We start from the raw sequence: 17,273 nt of genomic DNA, 5'->3' as shown, positions 1-17,273 counted from the left end.
ACACAGTAAGTTTAGGCCAAGTACACAGTATATGCCAAGCTATTTATAAATTTAAAAATTATATAGAGCTGTGATCGATCAAATGAAAAATGTATAAACTATCAGTATATAATACCTATGTGTCAGCTTTATTCAATAAATCTCAAAATATATCTATTCATTGAGTAAATGTACGAAAAACAACTTCTGTATTGTGATACATAGTTTCAAAGAAATCTATACTAATATTATAAAGCTGAAGAGTTTGTTTGTTTGTTTGAACGCGCTAATCTCAGGAACTACTGGTCCAATTTGAAAAATTCTTTCGGTGTTAGATAGCCCATTTATCGAGGAAGGTTATAGGGATATATCATCACGCTAAGACCAACGGGAGCGAAGCAAAGCGGGTGAAACAGCGCGGCACAGCTAGTTAAATGGTAAATATTATGTCAATAAACTTCCTATGACCACAGAATTCGTCATTCAATCAATTAGTTTTTTGAAATAAATCACACCTGTAACATTATTTCAGTCATCTTTTCAACAGGTGGAAAGTCGTGAAGCATATTGTGGACAAAAACGTATTCTAGCCTAGTACAAACCCTTTCAATAAAATGTCACAACAACAAACAATATAATATCTCTCCTTCATGCTTTCTTGATGTCGCTAGAGGGCATTCATTCAAGCCTTTAGAGCGGAGGTCAGGATATAGTTCACAGGATGAAAGGTTGCGTTTTACGCTTGGTTTCACGGCTTGTGTCGTATTTAAATGAAAAAGATCTGTGTTTTGACAGAGTTTTTTTTATAATTTTACTTGTGATCAGTGTGTTTGTAAAATGCTTATAGAGAAAAAAATAAATCTTAAGTTCCAAATACCTTCAGGATTTAAATAGCAAACATGATTTATAGACGGTAATGTATAAGCACACCCCGGACACTCCATACAAAATTATTTTTGACAGTCACACTGTAGAGACTGGAAATGTGTGTGTTAACGCTTTATGGTGGGCACATTTGTGACCAGCGTAAAAAAAATTCGCGTTTTTCTGATGAAATACATCCGTAAACAGCACACCATTTTCTACGAAAAACGATAATCACAAATCCAAAATAATAAAATTACTTTAAGTCAATTTGATTAATGTAATTTTATATGTAATATTATCAATGCGGGTGAAACCGCAGGGCATTGCTAGTATTATTATAAAACAGGCATCTCATGAAATTAACTGTATTGCCACTGGTATTTGATAAGTGTACAATACAATGTTTGAATAAAATCTGTCCGATTAAAGTTGGTCAAAATCGAGTCTGAAGGAGTCGGTTACAAACATACAAATGAAGCTAATAAAAGCGTGTTAAAAGACCTATGTTATTATGATATTTATTGTATCGATTTCATGAAGGACCAAATCCTACTAATATTATAAATGCGAAAGTTTGTGAGGATGTGTATGTGTGTGTTTGTTACTCTTTCACGCAAATACTACTGAACCGATTACAATGAAATTTGGCACACATATAGAGGGTAATTTTGATTAACACATAGGTTTTATCCCGGAAATCCCACGGGAACGGGAAATATGTGGGTTTTTCTTTGAAAAAGCGAGCGAAGCCGTGGGCGGAAAGCTAGTCTGATAATAACTGTATAGTATAAACTGCCTGAGGCTTTACTGTAATATTACTTCTGATATACTTCTAAGCATAAACAAAAGTCAATAGTTGATTGTTTCGATAACTTCAAAGACAACAGACTTATTTGGTATAACTTTCACGTCTTTGTTGTCTATTTTAAGCTTTTATTATTGTTCAAGTAAATTAATAAACAATAAATATTGAATATTTATTATGATAGACCCATTTTTATTATAGAGAACGACATGTTGGTTTTAAAATACTAAATTACAGGAGTAGGTACTAGACTACAGGAAGGCAAGACTAAAAGGACCAGGGAGGGGGGGAGGAAACAATATCAACTTTGCATATTAGAAAGAAATAAGTTATGTTGTGTATTTTTTTAAAGTTGCAATGGTTGCATCGCAATGGAATGGAATATCGTCTCCTTTAGGTCTATTTTCAGTTATTACTATTGCAAGAATAGAATAAAAATAATAAAATCACTACATAGTATAAAACAAAGTCGCTTTCTCTGTCCCTATTTCCCTATGTCCCTTTGTATGCTTAAATCTTTAAAACTACGCAACGGATTTTGATGCGGTTTTTATTCAAGAGTTTAAGTATACAATTTATTAGGTTTTAGACAAGCGGGCGAAGCGGCGGGCGGTAAGCTAGTAATATTAATAAATTGTACATTTTCAAATATTTATTGATTTTAATTAGGTATATTTATCGATAAACATATATAGGTAATATCAGCCCTTTGTAAAGCTATTGTATTCAAGCATTTACCTAGTTTCTATGTTATAAGGGCAATTAATATTGTATGTAATATTATAAGTCTAGCCTTGAAAAGCTCGCCTCGACCTCGATTCAGATTTGAGATTAGGTTTATTTTATAGAAATGAAAATATTACAATACTAAATATATTATAATGACGTATTCGTTATTTAGAAAATTGGAAATATGAATATGAGAAATGTTTAAAGAATAGAAAAATTTAAATCATGAGGCGGGATTCGAACCTGCGACTTTAGCCTTGCAGGGGCGACGTCTGGCCTCTCGGCCACCCGAGATCAAATGTATTCCACTCTTTCGGTTTTATGTATCTAAGGGACATCACACTAACAATACAAAATATATGTTAATATTATGCAGCACTTTACTTATTTGTTTCTATTTAAAACTTGCGGCCCGCCCCGGCTTCGTTCGTGGTACATGTTAACGTTTTCTCTCCACATGAACGACCCTCGTACTTCAAGGAATATTATAAAAAAAATAATTAACGATATGGGTTCAGCCGTTCGCGAGTTATGCGCTTACCAACACATTTTCCTATTCATTTCTATATTATAGAAGAATAGATATTTTATAGTTTCATGATTTTACTTCAAGGAAAAAACATTTATATTACAACTTAATCCCCCAAAAACTGACGTGGATAATAAATTCATCTGCTAAAAGGAAATTTTCCTGAAGAATCGAGATTTTGAATTTGTCCGTGTTTCAGCTAAAAGGAATATACATAAAGGACGGAGTACGGACACACAGAACTAAAGGTTAGTAAGCTTTTGTGTATAGTTTTTCAAATATTATTAAGCGATAAAAAATAAAATGTTATTCGTCGAATATCTACATATTAAGAGTCCTATTTTTCTGTGTAAGGATTTTTCAGAAGTTAATATTAGTACCTATACAAATGATCTATACTAAATAAATAAATAAATACTTATATTATAAAGCTGAAGAGTTTGTTTGTTTGATCGCGCTAATCTCAGGAATTATTGGTCCGATTTGAAAAATTATTTCCGTGTTAGATATAGGCTATACGTATATATCATCACACTAAGACCAACAGGAGCGGAGCAATGCGGGTGAAACCGCGGAGCACAGCTAGTATTGTATAAAAGTAACAGCCCTCTAGGCTATATTATACTAAAAAGACTAGTAAAAATCGAATTATCTCCACAAAAAGCGACATATTACGCGTAATTTATAAACGTATTCACCGACCTTTCAAACAGTGGAACTCCGATAATAATGGAGCCACAAAATAAATGACGACACGCGCGAAGGTGCCTCGCCTCTTTCATTTTTCTAGCACACGATTAATCTTAGGCCGTGGTATTTGTAAGCATTTGTTTTTATTGATATATCCTTCGTCGTTGGAATAACATTATTTATGGGTAAATGTTGGATGGTGCCTCATGTATTACGTACGTGAATTCGAATGATAAGTGTGGAAGACGTTTAATGTTTTGGCATTAGGGTGGTTTTCCACCAGGGGTGTGCAAGGAAGTGTTGCCAGGGATGTGTTTGTAAAGAACCAATAGTATCGTGTCATATGCCCCGCTTGTTCATGCGTAAAAACCTAGCACCTATAGGTACTATTGGTTCTTTCCAAACACATCCCTCTCTGCACATCCTTGTACATCTTTGGTGGAAACGCAGCTGGAGGACTGAGCTGCTCGCTCTGTGGAGACCACATAATTGTAATTTAAATTATGATTAAATTTATTAATAACTTTATTTACTTAATCCTATTGAGTAAATAGTGAATTCTCAAATATTAAACGACGTCACGATTCGAAAATCAAACAGGAAACTAAACTAAGGAAATTTTCTAAAACAGAATTCTTGCTAAACCTCCAAAAAGTATCAATAAGTTGTGGAAATTTAATTTTGAAATGAACCAAAAACGTTCCCTGGTTTCAATTACTTCTGAAGATTGTGAAGACTTTCAACTAGACGTAAACAAACCCTTTCTCAGGAACGTGTAAATTTACCAAGTTCAAGTTCCTTTAGTTATATTTCATTTAATCAGGATGAACATTTAGGTTGCGTTATTCTATAAATAAAAATGTATGCGTGTACTAGAGTACACACGTAAGAAGTGAAACTTCTTTATGACCTTAAAAATGTCACGGGTATGGCGTAACGCAAAAATGTCACGCGTACGGCGTAACGCAAAAATGTCACGCGTACGGCGTAACGCAAAAATGTTACACTAAATTTTTGTCCAACCCCGATAAAGAAGTTTCACTTCAATAATAAGTAAATATTATACTAGTGACCAACCCTGGTTACGCAAGCATTCAATTATACACATAAATCTTCTTAAAAAAAACAGCATCAAAATCCGCTGCGTAGTTTTATAGATCGAAATATGCATAACATTTGAAATAGAGAGCGACCTTGTTTGATACTACCTACTGATTTTATACCACCCAAATTATAATTTTGGTAGTTTTAAATAAAGCATATTCAATGTAAATCTAAAAAAAGTTTAAAAATAGACTTAAAAGACGATAAGTAATAGATTATTAAAATACCGTTCCATTAATGTCATCCCACGAACTTGCGAAAGAAAGTTTAAGCCCAAAATAGGTCGGATTCAATTAAATTCGAAGGGCGAGAAACCTCACAAACAGAACTAAAGGTTTCTTGCGAACAATCCTTTGACTATATCTGAATTCGTCACGTCAAACTTTGTAACTGGGTTTACTCGTATTTGTTTCAACATACGAGTTCATTAAGGGCGGCCGTACACGGACCGCTTCAAGCAGTTGAGACCGACGCGGACGGCTTGAAGGCGCGACCGCGCGGTGAACTATGGACATTCATTCACTGCCGTACACGGACTGCTGACGTCCACTGCGCGGTTTGTAGGGACAGCTCGAGCAGTCAACGACCGACCGCTCGACCGCTCATCCGTTAACTTCTCGAACCGCCCGTGTACGGCCTTTCTTAGCTGTGCCCTGAAATGTGTTAATTAAGTGTTCAAACTCGGTTCAAAAGTTTGAGAAGTAGGTATTTACTGGGTATTACATTCTAGTTTCGACTTGGTTGAGCATTGTTTGTTTTGTAAGTAGGTGTGATTTTGTTATGTGAACATAGATGGTAAATGATGCAGCTGTTAAGAAAGAATCTACTTTGAAATAGGGTATTTTAATTAAATTATCTATCATCCAAATTTATTCCGTCAATGATGAAAGGTAAACTATTAATTAACAACACATAATATAAATTAGTACATTTCCTGTGTGGGCTTTCCTGAATAAAAAGTAGCCTATGTGTTATTTTGGGTCTTTAGCTACCTACTAGCGGTCCACCCCGGCTTCGCCCGTGGTACATATGAAAAATAGATGGTGGCCGATTCTCAGACTTACCCGATATGCACAGAAAATTTCATGAGAATCGGTCCACCCGTTTCGGAGGAGTATGCAGACTAACATTGTGACACGAGAATTTTATATATAAGATATACCAAATTTCATGTAATGTGTTAAGTAGTATTTGGATGAAAGTTTCTTGAAGAACAATATGGAGGTCTTCAAGAGGAGAGTGAACAGATACATTCTAGGGCAGCGCGCTCCATCTTAGGCCACATCTCAGCTTACCATCAGGCGAGATCGTGGCCAAGCGCTCCCCTATTGTACTGTAAAAAAAAAAAGAATAACAAACATCCATCCATCCATCCTCACAAACTTTCGCATTTATACTTAATATTAGTAGGATTATCGCAATTGCGATTCTAACAATTTTATCATCTATGTATTTGCTACAAAATCAATGGTTAACATAACCACAAGTTTGATAAAACGTGTCCGATATTCATGTCATTCATTAACGTGAACTAAATACAACGGCGTTTAATTAAAAAGTGCGGTTTCAAGTACGAACAAGCGTTCAAAAATACCGCATTTGAAAACAGCCGGTTAACTAGACGCAATCAACTAATTAAATAAACGCTAGCAGTAATTTTCATTGACATATGCTACCGAATTTGGGACTTTAATTGTCGCTTTAAACAAAACAAAATTCGAGACAAACTGTTCATTAGCTGAGGAGTTAAGTGAGGCAATTAACGGGTTGTAGAATGTAGAATGGATGTGTCCCTTGATGGATAAACATTTGGAATAAAATGTGTGTAATAATTGAAAGGGATGCGGTATTTAATTTCCTTTAAAATGAAATATTATGTTGGTAAGGTAGTAAGATAAATAATAAAAAAATGTTGTGTGGTTTTATGAAACCACGGTAAAAGTGAAACTGTTCGAACGGTTCCGAACACTGCTTTTTGTAGCGCATGTCGCGTGACGGTCGGCTGCCGAGTAGGTATAGGGTAACGGCACCAGTGGTCAGCCTCATAACAGCTTTTTGAAGTTTGGACAATTGCCATTTCTACAACAATCGTCGAATAAAAAAACGTACAACATGTATGGATTTATTTTTTATTGTAGTTTCGAATCAACGTTTATTAAAAACAATAATTCTCTTAGTAAAATATATAATTAATTTTAAACAAAAAATGGCCCAGTGTCCCAGTGAACAGCCTCTAAAAACCAATAAACAGCCTTGTTGAACCCAGTGTTCAGCCTTTAGTAAGTATAACTCATAATGATATCAAAATAAACAATGTTATATCAAAATCAACGATATTAATCACATTTTTATAGCAACGATTCACTTAGCACAAAAAAATGTATATCGCACATAATGCATTATTATTTTAAACATACTATTACAATCTCTTTGTGTCTTCTTATTTTCTAGGAACTTGTTATTACTTATCATAAAAACAGCAATAATTCTTTTTAAAAAAATCAACGATATTAGTATATAATATGTCCTATTGATGTTTCTATAATCCATATTATGTTCTACTGGCCTCCCTAATCGGCATTCCACTTCGTATGGCTTCCATGGCAGATGAGAGTTTCTCTGGAGGATACTGTTGTCTTGGCGGCATTTTTAGCTAAAAAAAAGGGAACAATAATAACTTTTGGATATGAATACACATAATACCATTATTTCAGGTAAAACTTAACTAACTTATAGATTTACACACAAATTTATACTTAAAATATTATTTCAATAACATCGTGGCTGAATACTGGATCATTGAGACCACAGATTGAGACCCAGTGGTCAGCCGCTTGAAAAGATATTTTGAAATGCGGCTGACCACTGGGTTATCTAACAATTAGGAAATAATCCCAGTAATCAGCCCCGGGGCTGTCCATTGGATCTTTCATAAAAAATCAGTATCCAATGGTCAGCCCCTCAAATTTTTAACTAAAAAAACAATATTTTTTATCAAATTTCATAAAATTAAATGCTCCAAGTAATCTATAAAGTTATTATCTATAAAACACACTCACATTTCATACTAAAATATGTTATTTCTCACCTTTCAAAAGAGCACCACGTGAAACAAAAAATATGGCGAACATGACACTTCTGCTCTTGTCGGCGGACAGCACCTGTATGAACGTGTTTATTTCTCTCCCCTGACCCCCTGCCGCTCCTATTGCGTGATGCATGAACCAATAACGAAACAGAGCTTCTATTTAAGTGCGCGTGATTTGGTTATTTTGATTGCAGCGATATTTATGGCCAATAAACAACGCAACAGGCTGATCACTGGTGCCTGGCTGACCACTGGTGCCGTTACCCTACTACTCGGCAGCCGCGATACACGCGACATGCGCTACACAGACCAAAAAGTTTGAGACGATGTAATAAAAGTTTCACTTTAATAATTTAAAATAGGTAGATAGCACACTCGTATTTATGTTTTCAATATACGTAACAACAATAAAATATTATGAATTAATAGTTGGATCCATGCAATGGATATAAATGTCTTTACAAACAAACATATAAAGAAAATATAATGCAGGATTTAATTTAATAGTAGATTTTTTAGTAAGAAGTTGTGTATCGTCGCCTTAATCTTGTTTATCAATATAACACAGCAATCATTTTAGTAAAACTAAAACTTTACCATATTTCATATCAAAAGAAAAACGGATAAAGTTGGCGTATACAAACGACACTAAAATATAATGCGTGCAATAAAAATTATTTACGATCTCTGTTAGTAATAAATATAACATGTACTGAACCCTGAAATGTATTGCTTAATTTATATTTTTGGTTTTATGGCATTCAATTCAAATGCTTTATAAATATAAATTTATAAAGAATAGAAAAAATTCGATCACGAGGCGGGACTTGAACCCGCATCCTTCGCGCCATTCCGGGGCGGATGCCTCACCAACTCAGCCACTCGTGACCCGCCCGAGTGATCGAATTTATTCTATTCTTTCAGTTTTATGTGTCTGAAGGGACACACCGCGCGCCATCTATTGAGATGATTAACAACCATTTCAACCAATATGAAGCACTTTTCAGTGAATACAATATTGTAACGATGGAACACGACCTTTTTTGTTGAATTTATATTTTTGGTTTTATGGCATTCAAATGCTTTATAAATATAAATTTATAAAGAATAGAAAAAATTCGATCACGAGGCGGGACTTGAACCCGCATCCTTCGCGCCATTCCGGGGCGGATGCCTCACCAACTCAGCCACTCGTGACCCGCCCGAGTGATCGAATTTATTCTATTCTTTCAGTTTTATGTGTCTGAAGGGACACACCGCGCGCCATCTATTGAGATGATTAACAACCATTTCAACCAATATGAAGCACTTTTCAGTGAATACAATATTGTAACGATGGAACACGACCTTTTTTGTTGAATTTATATTTTTGGTTTTATGGCATTCAAATGCTTTATAAATATAAATTTATAAAGAATAGAAAAAATTCGATCACGAGGCGGGACTTGAACCCGCATCCTTCGCGCCATTCATATTGGTTGAAATGGTTGTTAATCATCTCAATAGATGGCGCGCGGTGTGTCCCTTCAGACACATAAAACTGAAAGAATAGAATAAATTCGATCACTCGGGCGGGTCACGAGTGGCTGAGTTGGTGAGGCATCCGCCCCGGAATGGCGCGAAGGATGCGGGTTCAAGTCCCGCCTCGTGATCGAATTTTTTCTATTTTTTTTTTTTCTATTCTTTATAAATTTATATTTATAAAGCATTTGAATGCCATAAAACCAAAAATATAAATTAAATTAATTAATAAACTAAGCAATACATTGCAGTAGCATAGCTTTTATCTCAGACTTTGAGCGCGGCGACCGAATGTAAAAATTCCGTAACGAAAAACCTAACACCCCCCACTCCAACCGGCACAGCGATGCGATACTATGCAATAGCTTTACCGCGGCAGTCCTCAAGTGCCACACGTATTTTTTTCACGTGTTTTTTGTACGAATATTTATTCTAATCCTATTGTTTTAAAACTTATAGCGTATAGTGGGATATAGAGCTAGGCTACATACAAAAAGGTAATAAGATCTGATTTAAAACTAAACAATTTTTCGTCCGTTGTTTCGATGCGTCCAAGTTAAAAAAAAAAACAATGTTAATTTAAACTTTTATTCCACAATACATGGTTATTGTGTATAGATTGTACTTTTTCAAATTTTGAGAAAAAAAAATGAATGCTTTTACACTTTTTGATTCACTTTCATAAAAAGTATGAGCAAACCGAATGTCTCATCGATAGAAATAATTTAAACTATTTATGACTTCAGAATTAAATAAGTACATAAGGGCCTTTATGTTTATAACTTTCATGAAGTGAATAGGTAAATAGTGATGACATGATTTTCATTGTACTATATTCCGCTTCTAAAATTAATTAATATTGTAATCCAACCCTAAACCGTGGAATTCTGTCATCAAATTATCTATGCATAAACGCAATTATTATATTTCAATAAGCTACACACCATACCGCGACTCGAAGCACCTTGGGACACAATACGTCGCTCAAACGTCTAAATATTAATATTCATAAATCAAGATGGCGGTTAATCACATTCTGTTTAAATGGCGGTACATCCGATCAGATTAATACCATAGTATAAAGAGACAAGTAGGCCAAGTCCCGCCGTTTAGAAGCGCACGGTACCTGAACTCGCGAGGAGCAGGGATGTCACTTGTCACGTTGATATTTTAAATAATTGTATAAACAAACACCGACCGTTCACAGCTATGGCACGACCCTCACGAGAACGGTCCATGAGAAGGAACCGAGTGGCGTTGTGTGCGTGCGTCAAGCTTGCGTACGTACATGAACGGGGCGGGCATGTACCTTTGTTCGAAAATAACTTACTTCTTCTCTTTATACTATGTTAATACCGTCGAATGCGAAATTAGTTCGGGTTAAGAGACCTTTGGGAGTACATGAGTATATTATATTTTGCAGTATAATAGGGTAGCGGAAATTATTATTATAGCAGCAATGATATGCTGACCCGTTTTGGGTCGGAATTAAGATTGAGGGTTACGATTATGTAGATCTGTCTAGGTCATAAGTGGCTTAGTTGGTCAGTGTGTGAAATGTCTTTATTTATGATTTATCTCTTATATATAAAATTCTCGTGTCACAATGTTAGTCTGCATACACCTCCGAAACGGGTGGACCGATTCTCATGAAATTTTCTGTGCATATCGGGTAAGTCTGAGAATCGGCCAACATCTATTTTTCATATGTACCACGGGCGAAGCCGGGGCGGACCGCTAGTATTGTTATAAAATGGTAAATATACTTCTAAGCGTACAGAGGAAGAATTTGATTTAATTTTTTAAAAACTTTCGATATGGTAGGTAATGTTTGACGAGTTAGATTATTATGATTGAATCTATACTAATATTATAAAGCTGAAGAGTTTGTTTGTTTGTTTGTTTGAACGCGCTAATCTCGGGATCTACTGGTCTGATTTGAAAAATTTTTTCGGTGTTGGATAGGTCATTTATCGAGGAAGGCTATAGGCTATATATCGTCACGCTACGATTAACAGGAGAGGAGCCACAGGGGTGAAACCGCGTGGAGCAGCTAGTAGTTAATATACAACGTTTGCAAGGAAGATTATTTAAAACTACTATAGCTATATACTGGTTGCTTGGAAGAAATTGCTGTTTAGCAATAAAGCCGCCAATTGCTTCTGATATCCTTGTATTGTAAAATTAAAAATTTGTGTGCAATAAAGAATATATAACTATAACTAACTAACTAACTATAAAAGTTTGACAAATTATTGTTAAAATACAATTTGTATTCTTCCCTCATTTGCAGTGTTTTCTCCGCGTATAAAGTAAAAATATATATATATGAATATTGCGAACAAATTTCCTCAAATGCTTTTTATTTTATGATACGAGCAGAAATAAACGCTCTTAAGTATCAGAAAAACTACCTCACTAAGAGGTTCAGTAGTAATTATGTTTTCACTGCATTATTTCAGCTTTAGATTGTTTTTACGATAGCAGGAACACAATTATTACGTGAGTGTTTCTTAAGCTTTTCTTCTTTAAATTGTTTTTTAGATTTTATTTTTAGTTTTGCTACTTTTGGGTAATTTCTTTAATTCTAAATAGGGTGGTTTGGAATCTTGTAATGTTTTCTGTGGTATTTTCAAGTAAAAACAGGCGATTTAACTAGTTTGGGAAGTTCCATATTTTCGGTCTTTACGTTTTCAGGTTCTTTGACTGAATTTGTGCGAAATACTGAAATTTAATACGATAGAGTTTTTTGTCATTTTATTTTATGTTTTAACTAGCGGTCCGCCCCGGCTTCGCCCGTGGTACATGTTTACGTTTTCTCTACATAAGAACCATCCTCGTACTTCAAGGAATATAATAAAAAAAGAATTAACGAAATCGGTTAAGCCGTTCTCGAGTTATGCGCTTACCAACACATTTTGCGATTCATTTTTATATATAAAGATAGAAGAGAAGATGGATAATATTTTAATATATAGGAGTTAGGACATATTTTATTTTACTGTTTTGATTACAAGAGTTATTATATTACATTGAAGGGTGTATTTTTAAGCTGAAACACGTGAACTGACATTGATAAATTTTAATAAATAGATAAGACCTTAAGTAACGAAAATATAGCAAACCCGTGGATTATAAGGCGGAAAGTACAATCATACAAAGATTTTTAAATGTCATTATACCTAAACCACTTATTCATTCTTATATTATGCTAACAATGTAATTGTTTCTGTAATAGAATAGGACAAAGGACCGCTTTGTATTAAGAAACTTAATTAAATGTTAGTCTTAAATAATTGAGAAATGAATAAATTAGTATTGTCTTTCTTCGAAAATCTAGTATCATTATATGCTCAGTATTATATTAGAATGAGGATTTGATTTCCACTTATGTATATGAATATAAATATTATTTAGTATTATATTTATATAATAAATAATAAAAAAAAATGTTGTGTGGTTTTATGAAACCACGGTAAAAGTGAAACTGTTCGAACGGTTCCGAACACTGCTTTGTGTAGCGCATGTCGGCTGCCGAGTAGGTATACCTACTCCTACTACCGACCGTCACGCGCTACACAGATCAAAAAGTTTGAGACGATGTAATAAAAGTTTCACTTTAAAAATAGAAAAAATCAAACAAATTTGCAGTTACATTTTCCAAGTTATTATTGCTTGTAATTCTTAATTCTTAAAATAAGAATTCTCAAAATCGAAACATTTACTACTGGTTTCATGAAATAGTACCTATAGATATATGCACATGAGTGTGATATGACAAAATAAAAAGACGTGTGGCACTCGGGGACTGCCGCGGTAAAGCTATTGCATAGCGTGCCTTCAAACCACACCTCCGCGCCCGTCGGAGTGGGGAGCGTGAGGTTTTTCGTTACGGAATTTCTGGTTACATTTTCTTTCTCTTAAAAACATTTCCCTCCATTTATTTCAAATTCCAGACCAGTTTCTTCACAGCATACTAATAGAACATAGTGACAATAAACGCCTCCGTAGTAACATGCTTTGGTATTCCAGTTTAGTTGGACATTTCTGTGTTATATTATGTGTTGGTAGTTGATGCTAAAATTATTTAAACAGAATTTGTAATAAAGACGCTAAATTCATTAAAAAATTTAATATTGCTCTTATCAATATAAATTCTTAACCAACATTAAAGGGAATATTTTTTTTTGCTATCATGTATCTCCAAAATTACTAGATCGATTTAAAAAAAATCTTTTATCCGTACGTCTGGTTGTCTGGAAGAAATCTCTACATAGCGATAAGAGCAACAATTGTTTAAATGTATTCTCAGGTTAATTTTTATTGTTAAATTCTATGAGCAATGAAGAATAAATAAACAAATACCTAAATAAAGACTGTTTAAAACAGTCTTTATTTAGGTATTTGTTTGTGTGCTAGCTTGACCAAAACAGTCTGTTTTGGTCAAGCTAGCACACGCATGGTGCATTCAGTACCTCGTCTGCGACGAATAAAAATAAAACTTATTTTCAAATTATTATAAAGTATACAACAAACATAAAAATCAAGCAATTATCATACACAGTTTAAAAACAATCACCTAAAACGGTGCATAACCACAGTATAATCCAAAGTACAGTCATGCAGAAAACTGTTGTTTTAAATGTTCATAAACCGTCGTTTTACGAACACAGTGTATTTTTCTCTCAGTTTAAAAGTCCAACTAGGAGCGTATCTCGACAGCTGCGTCGTGTTCGCTGTCTGGAATAAGTGTTTCTAGATGTGACGTTCATTTACTGCGATAGTAGAGGAAATACATTTTAAACTGGCGCAGGCTTATTCTGTTTGTTTTAGCACCTACATTTCTAATGTATCACGGCGCTTTTGGTGTAGAAATTTCATGCTCATGCTATGTTATTATAAATTACTTGAACACTGTGTAGTGTTAAGACTATTACTTTTAAGACTATGTAGTGAAAGAACATGAATATAAAATCATATTTATAAGATTGTTGTTTTAAATCAGTAAACCATCGTAATGTACCAAAACATAAAATTTTCAACACTTACAGAGATAGCTTGTTAGAAATTAGACTTCTTCTACTACTGAAGATACTGATAAAGTTCTAAAAAAAAGGAGATCATTTAGAAGTTAATGGCTGCCCAAATTAATAAAGTTAAAAACTGCCTGTAACATACCCGACTCACCACTAAAATTCTCATGCAAAAAGAGCAAACTCTTTCAAAAATTAGCCGCAACAGACAGACAAACTTAAAAACAGCTTACCAATTTGCTATTGCTTCCTATTTTAGCTTGTAAAATTTAGATGCTCTTACCCGAAACACCTGATTCATTAAATCATATAAATACAGATTCTTATAAATCAAATATTAATTTTTAAAAGCACTCTGTCGCATCCATCGCACACGCAGCCACGTAAACCGCACGCAACTATTTTTATTACCTCCGGTGTACAAATTTAGTCTCCCTCGACGTCGGGCTAATTGACGCTTTAAATCCATCCTCGCCTTCTGAGTTTATCATTTTATTTCAACGTTATGAGTTATGCGCGCGATTGTACTTTCGTTTTTCCTGTAGCGCGGTATTTATATTGCTTTAGCGTCGATTAGATTTGTTTACTTGGCTAAATAAATGTACGCACAATGCAATTAAATTACACAGGTTTTGTTATGCTAACAGGACACGTGATAATCGTTTTTTTACATTCTTGTTTTAAACATCCGTACTAATATTATAAATGCGAAAGTAACTCTGTCTGTCTGTCTGTTACTCAATCACGCCTAAACTACTGAACCAATTTGCATGAAATTTGGTATGGAGATATTTTGATACCCGAGAAAGGACATAGACTACTGCGAAATATGTACCACGGGCGAAGCCGGGGCGGACCTCTAGTTTATAATAATTTACCATTATACTTTTTTTTTCAGGAAAAGTGTTTGAACTTTCTGGTGCAAAAGTCAGGATAAGTTTGTACTGCATCGCCATGACCGTCTCGTCGAGGCGTCGACTAATGTCTTAATTTTATTTTCGTTACTAGTAGCATAAAATAGACTTGTATTTTTATTTTAATTTATAAGAACAATTAGTATAGTCTCTAACATAAAATATTTTTTGTTATTAAGAACTAAGAGTTGATCTTTCAATCCTTCAAAATGTATGTGATAATAATGTAAGGATAAGTTTAAGCCACGGATTGAAAACAGTCCTAATGTTTTACAAGTCAATTACGCTAGTCATTACAAATTCGACTATTCACTTGTCGATTCGACTAATCCCGTGTAAAGTTATCGATTAGACATCGTCTGTAGTCGTCACCCAATAAATATGTAAATGTGGCCCGGATTAAACCGGGAAGGAATTTGAGGTTTGTGTAAAATGGGTTTTTGCAATTTTATATCTTTATGAAAGGTATTAAGATTCGTTTTGGCGTGATTACGATTATTGTTTGATTGATGGACAACTTTTTTTTATTTTATGTACTTAAAATATAGTAAGCAATCTAAATCCATCAATTTATCTCTGTAACAAAATGCATACGAATTCTTTTTTTTTATATGAAAGAAGGCAAACGAGTATGTGAATCGCCTGATGGTAAGTAATTCCACAGCCCATAGACGTGTCCGAAGATGTGTTGCCGACTTTTTAAGGTGGAGGTAGATTCTCTTTTTAAATGCGTCGATGTTATAGGCGTTCGGGAATATCGCCGAAGGCTGTTCCACAATTTGGTAATTTAGCGGAATGAAGTGGTAAATCGCACCGTACTAGAACGCCAGAGATCCAAATGGTGAGCGTGAAACTTGGTCTTATGCCTAGTTAGTTTGTTTTAGGAGATACAAGAAAATTGACAGGTACTTAAATTATACGCTTAACCAAAACGTATTATTATGAATCCCCATCGTGTTGTTAAATAATATTTCATCTAATCTGAATCAATCAATTTCATATAATAATCTCATGCCTATAAAACCTATATTTTACGTCAAAGTCCTTGAAAAAAAAACTCATTTTAACTGAGCACATTTGCAATACGTTTACCTGTAAAACAAATAGGTAGAAAAATAGGACACGACCAACATCGGTTTGTATCCGTACCATCTTTGTGCACATGCTATTGTTAATATATGGGCCTCGTGTACGTTATATAGTACACGGTTCTAGAGAAATATTAATGTAGGGGTTTAATGTTCAGAGTACAGCTGGTAAGTAGGGAAAAATCATGTCATACTTACCTATTGATAAAATGTTAGGTATCGGATTAAATAGGTAATAGAACTCTTACATAACATTCACTTTACATAGAGATGTTGCATTAGTTTTTGTTTAGCGTCCGAAAGGTTTGGTTTCTAAAAAAAATGTAATATATAAATTAAATTTATATCTTCTGAATTTTTACTATTAAATCTTATTTAAGAAATCTCATTTAACTTCCTTGTAGTCCACTTATTATGAAGTACCTACTTTTTCACATGAATAATAATAATTCATCTGTAATTAAGTAAATAATGATATTATTTTATCAACGTATATAAAATGCTATGCTTTTACCGTTTAATTCAAACCAGAAACATTGACTCATTATAACTTAAATCTATACATATCTATACAAAAGCGGAAATTCGTTTCCCATACACTTATTACACATACATTTAATCCAAAATTGCTTACTAATTACAACATACCTGCCAGCTTAAGACCGATTCGCTTCCCAGGAGGCTTGATCAATTCTATGTGGGTTCTCCGTAAGCCCCGTTCAGTGCAAAGTCCCGAATCAGTTGATAGCGATGTCTGTGATTTGAACACTGAAAGAGAATGTTAATTTTAGTAATTATATTTAAGGTTAGGAATCCCTAGTTTTTAAATAATGTCGTTGATTTTTAGAGGTAGGTTATTAAGGATGTAATATGAATGTGTAGCTACAATGTGTGTATAGTTTCAATGAGTATTTTGCTCAACAATA

The 17,273-nt window shown here is 34.2% G+C and overlaps 1 protein-coding gene across 2 annotated transcripts in view; it reads right to left on the bottom strand.

Annotated features, from left to right (window-relative positions):
* The window catches only part of Grip (Glutamate receptor interacting protein), a 252,271-nt gene that overhangs the window by 136,721 nt on the left and 98,277 nt on the right, over nucleotides 1-17,273 (bottom strand). For both annotated transcript variants that reach the window (XM_090107517.1, XM_090107518.1), the window contains exon 3: nucleotides 16,996-17,115. In XM_090107517.1, the coding sequence (XP_089963643.1) occupies nucleotides 16,996-17,115 (120 nt within the window). The remainder of the gene's footprint in view (nucleotides 1-16,995; nucleotides 17,116-17,273) is intronic.

This window comes from Colias eurytheme, chromosome 11 (genome assembly GCF_061535395.1).
Source record: "Colias eurytheme isolate Ceu_HAF_F1 chromosome 11, ilColEury1 Martin Lab GWU primary, whole genome shotgun sequence".
In the NCBI taxonomy this organism is placed as follows: Eukaryota; Metazoa; Arthropoda; class Insecta; order Lepidoptera; family Pieridae; genus Colias; species Colias eurytheme.
Note: the sequence above shows the minus strand (reverse complement) of the source record. Positions and strands in the feature narration are given on the sequence as shown.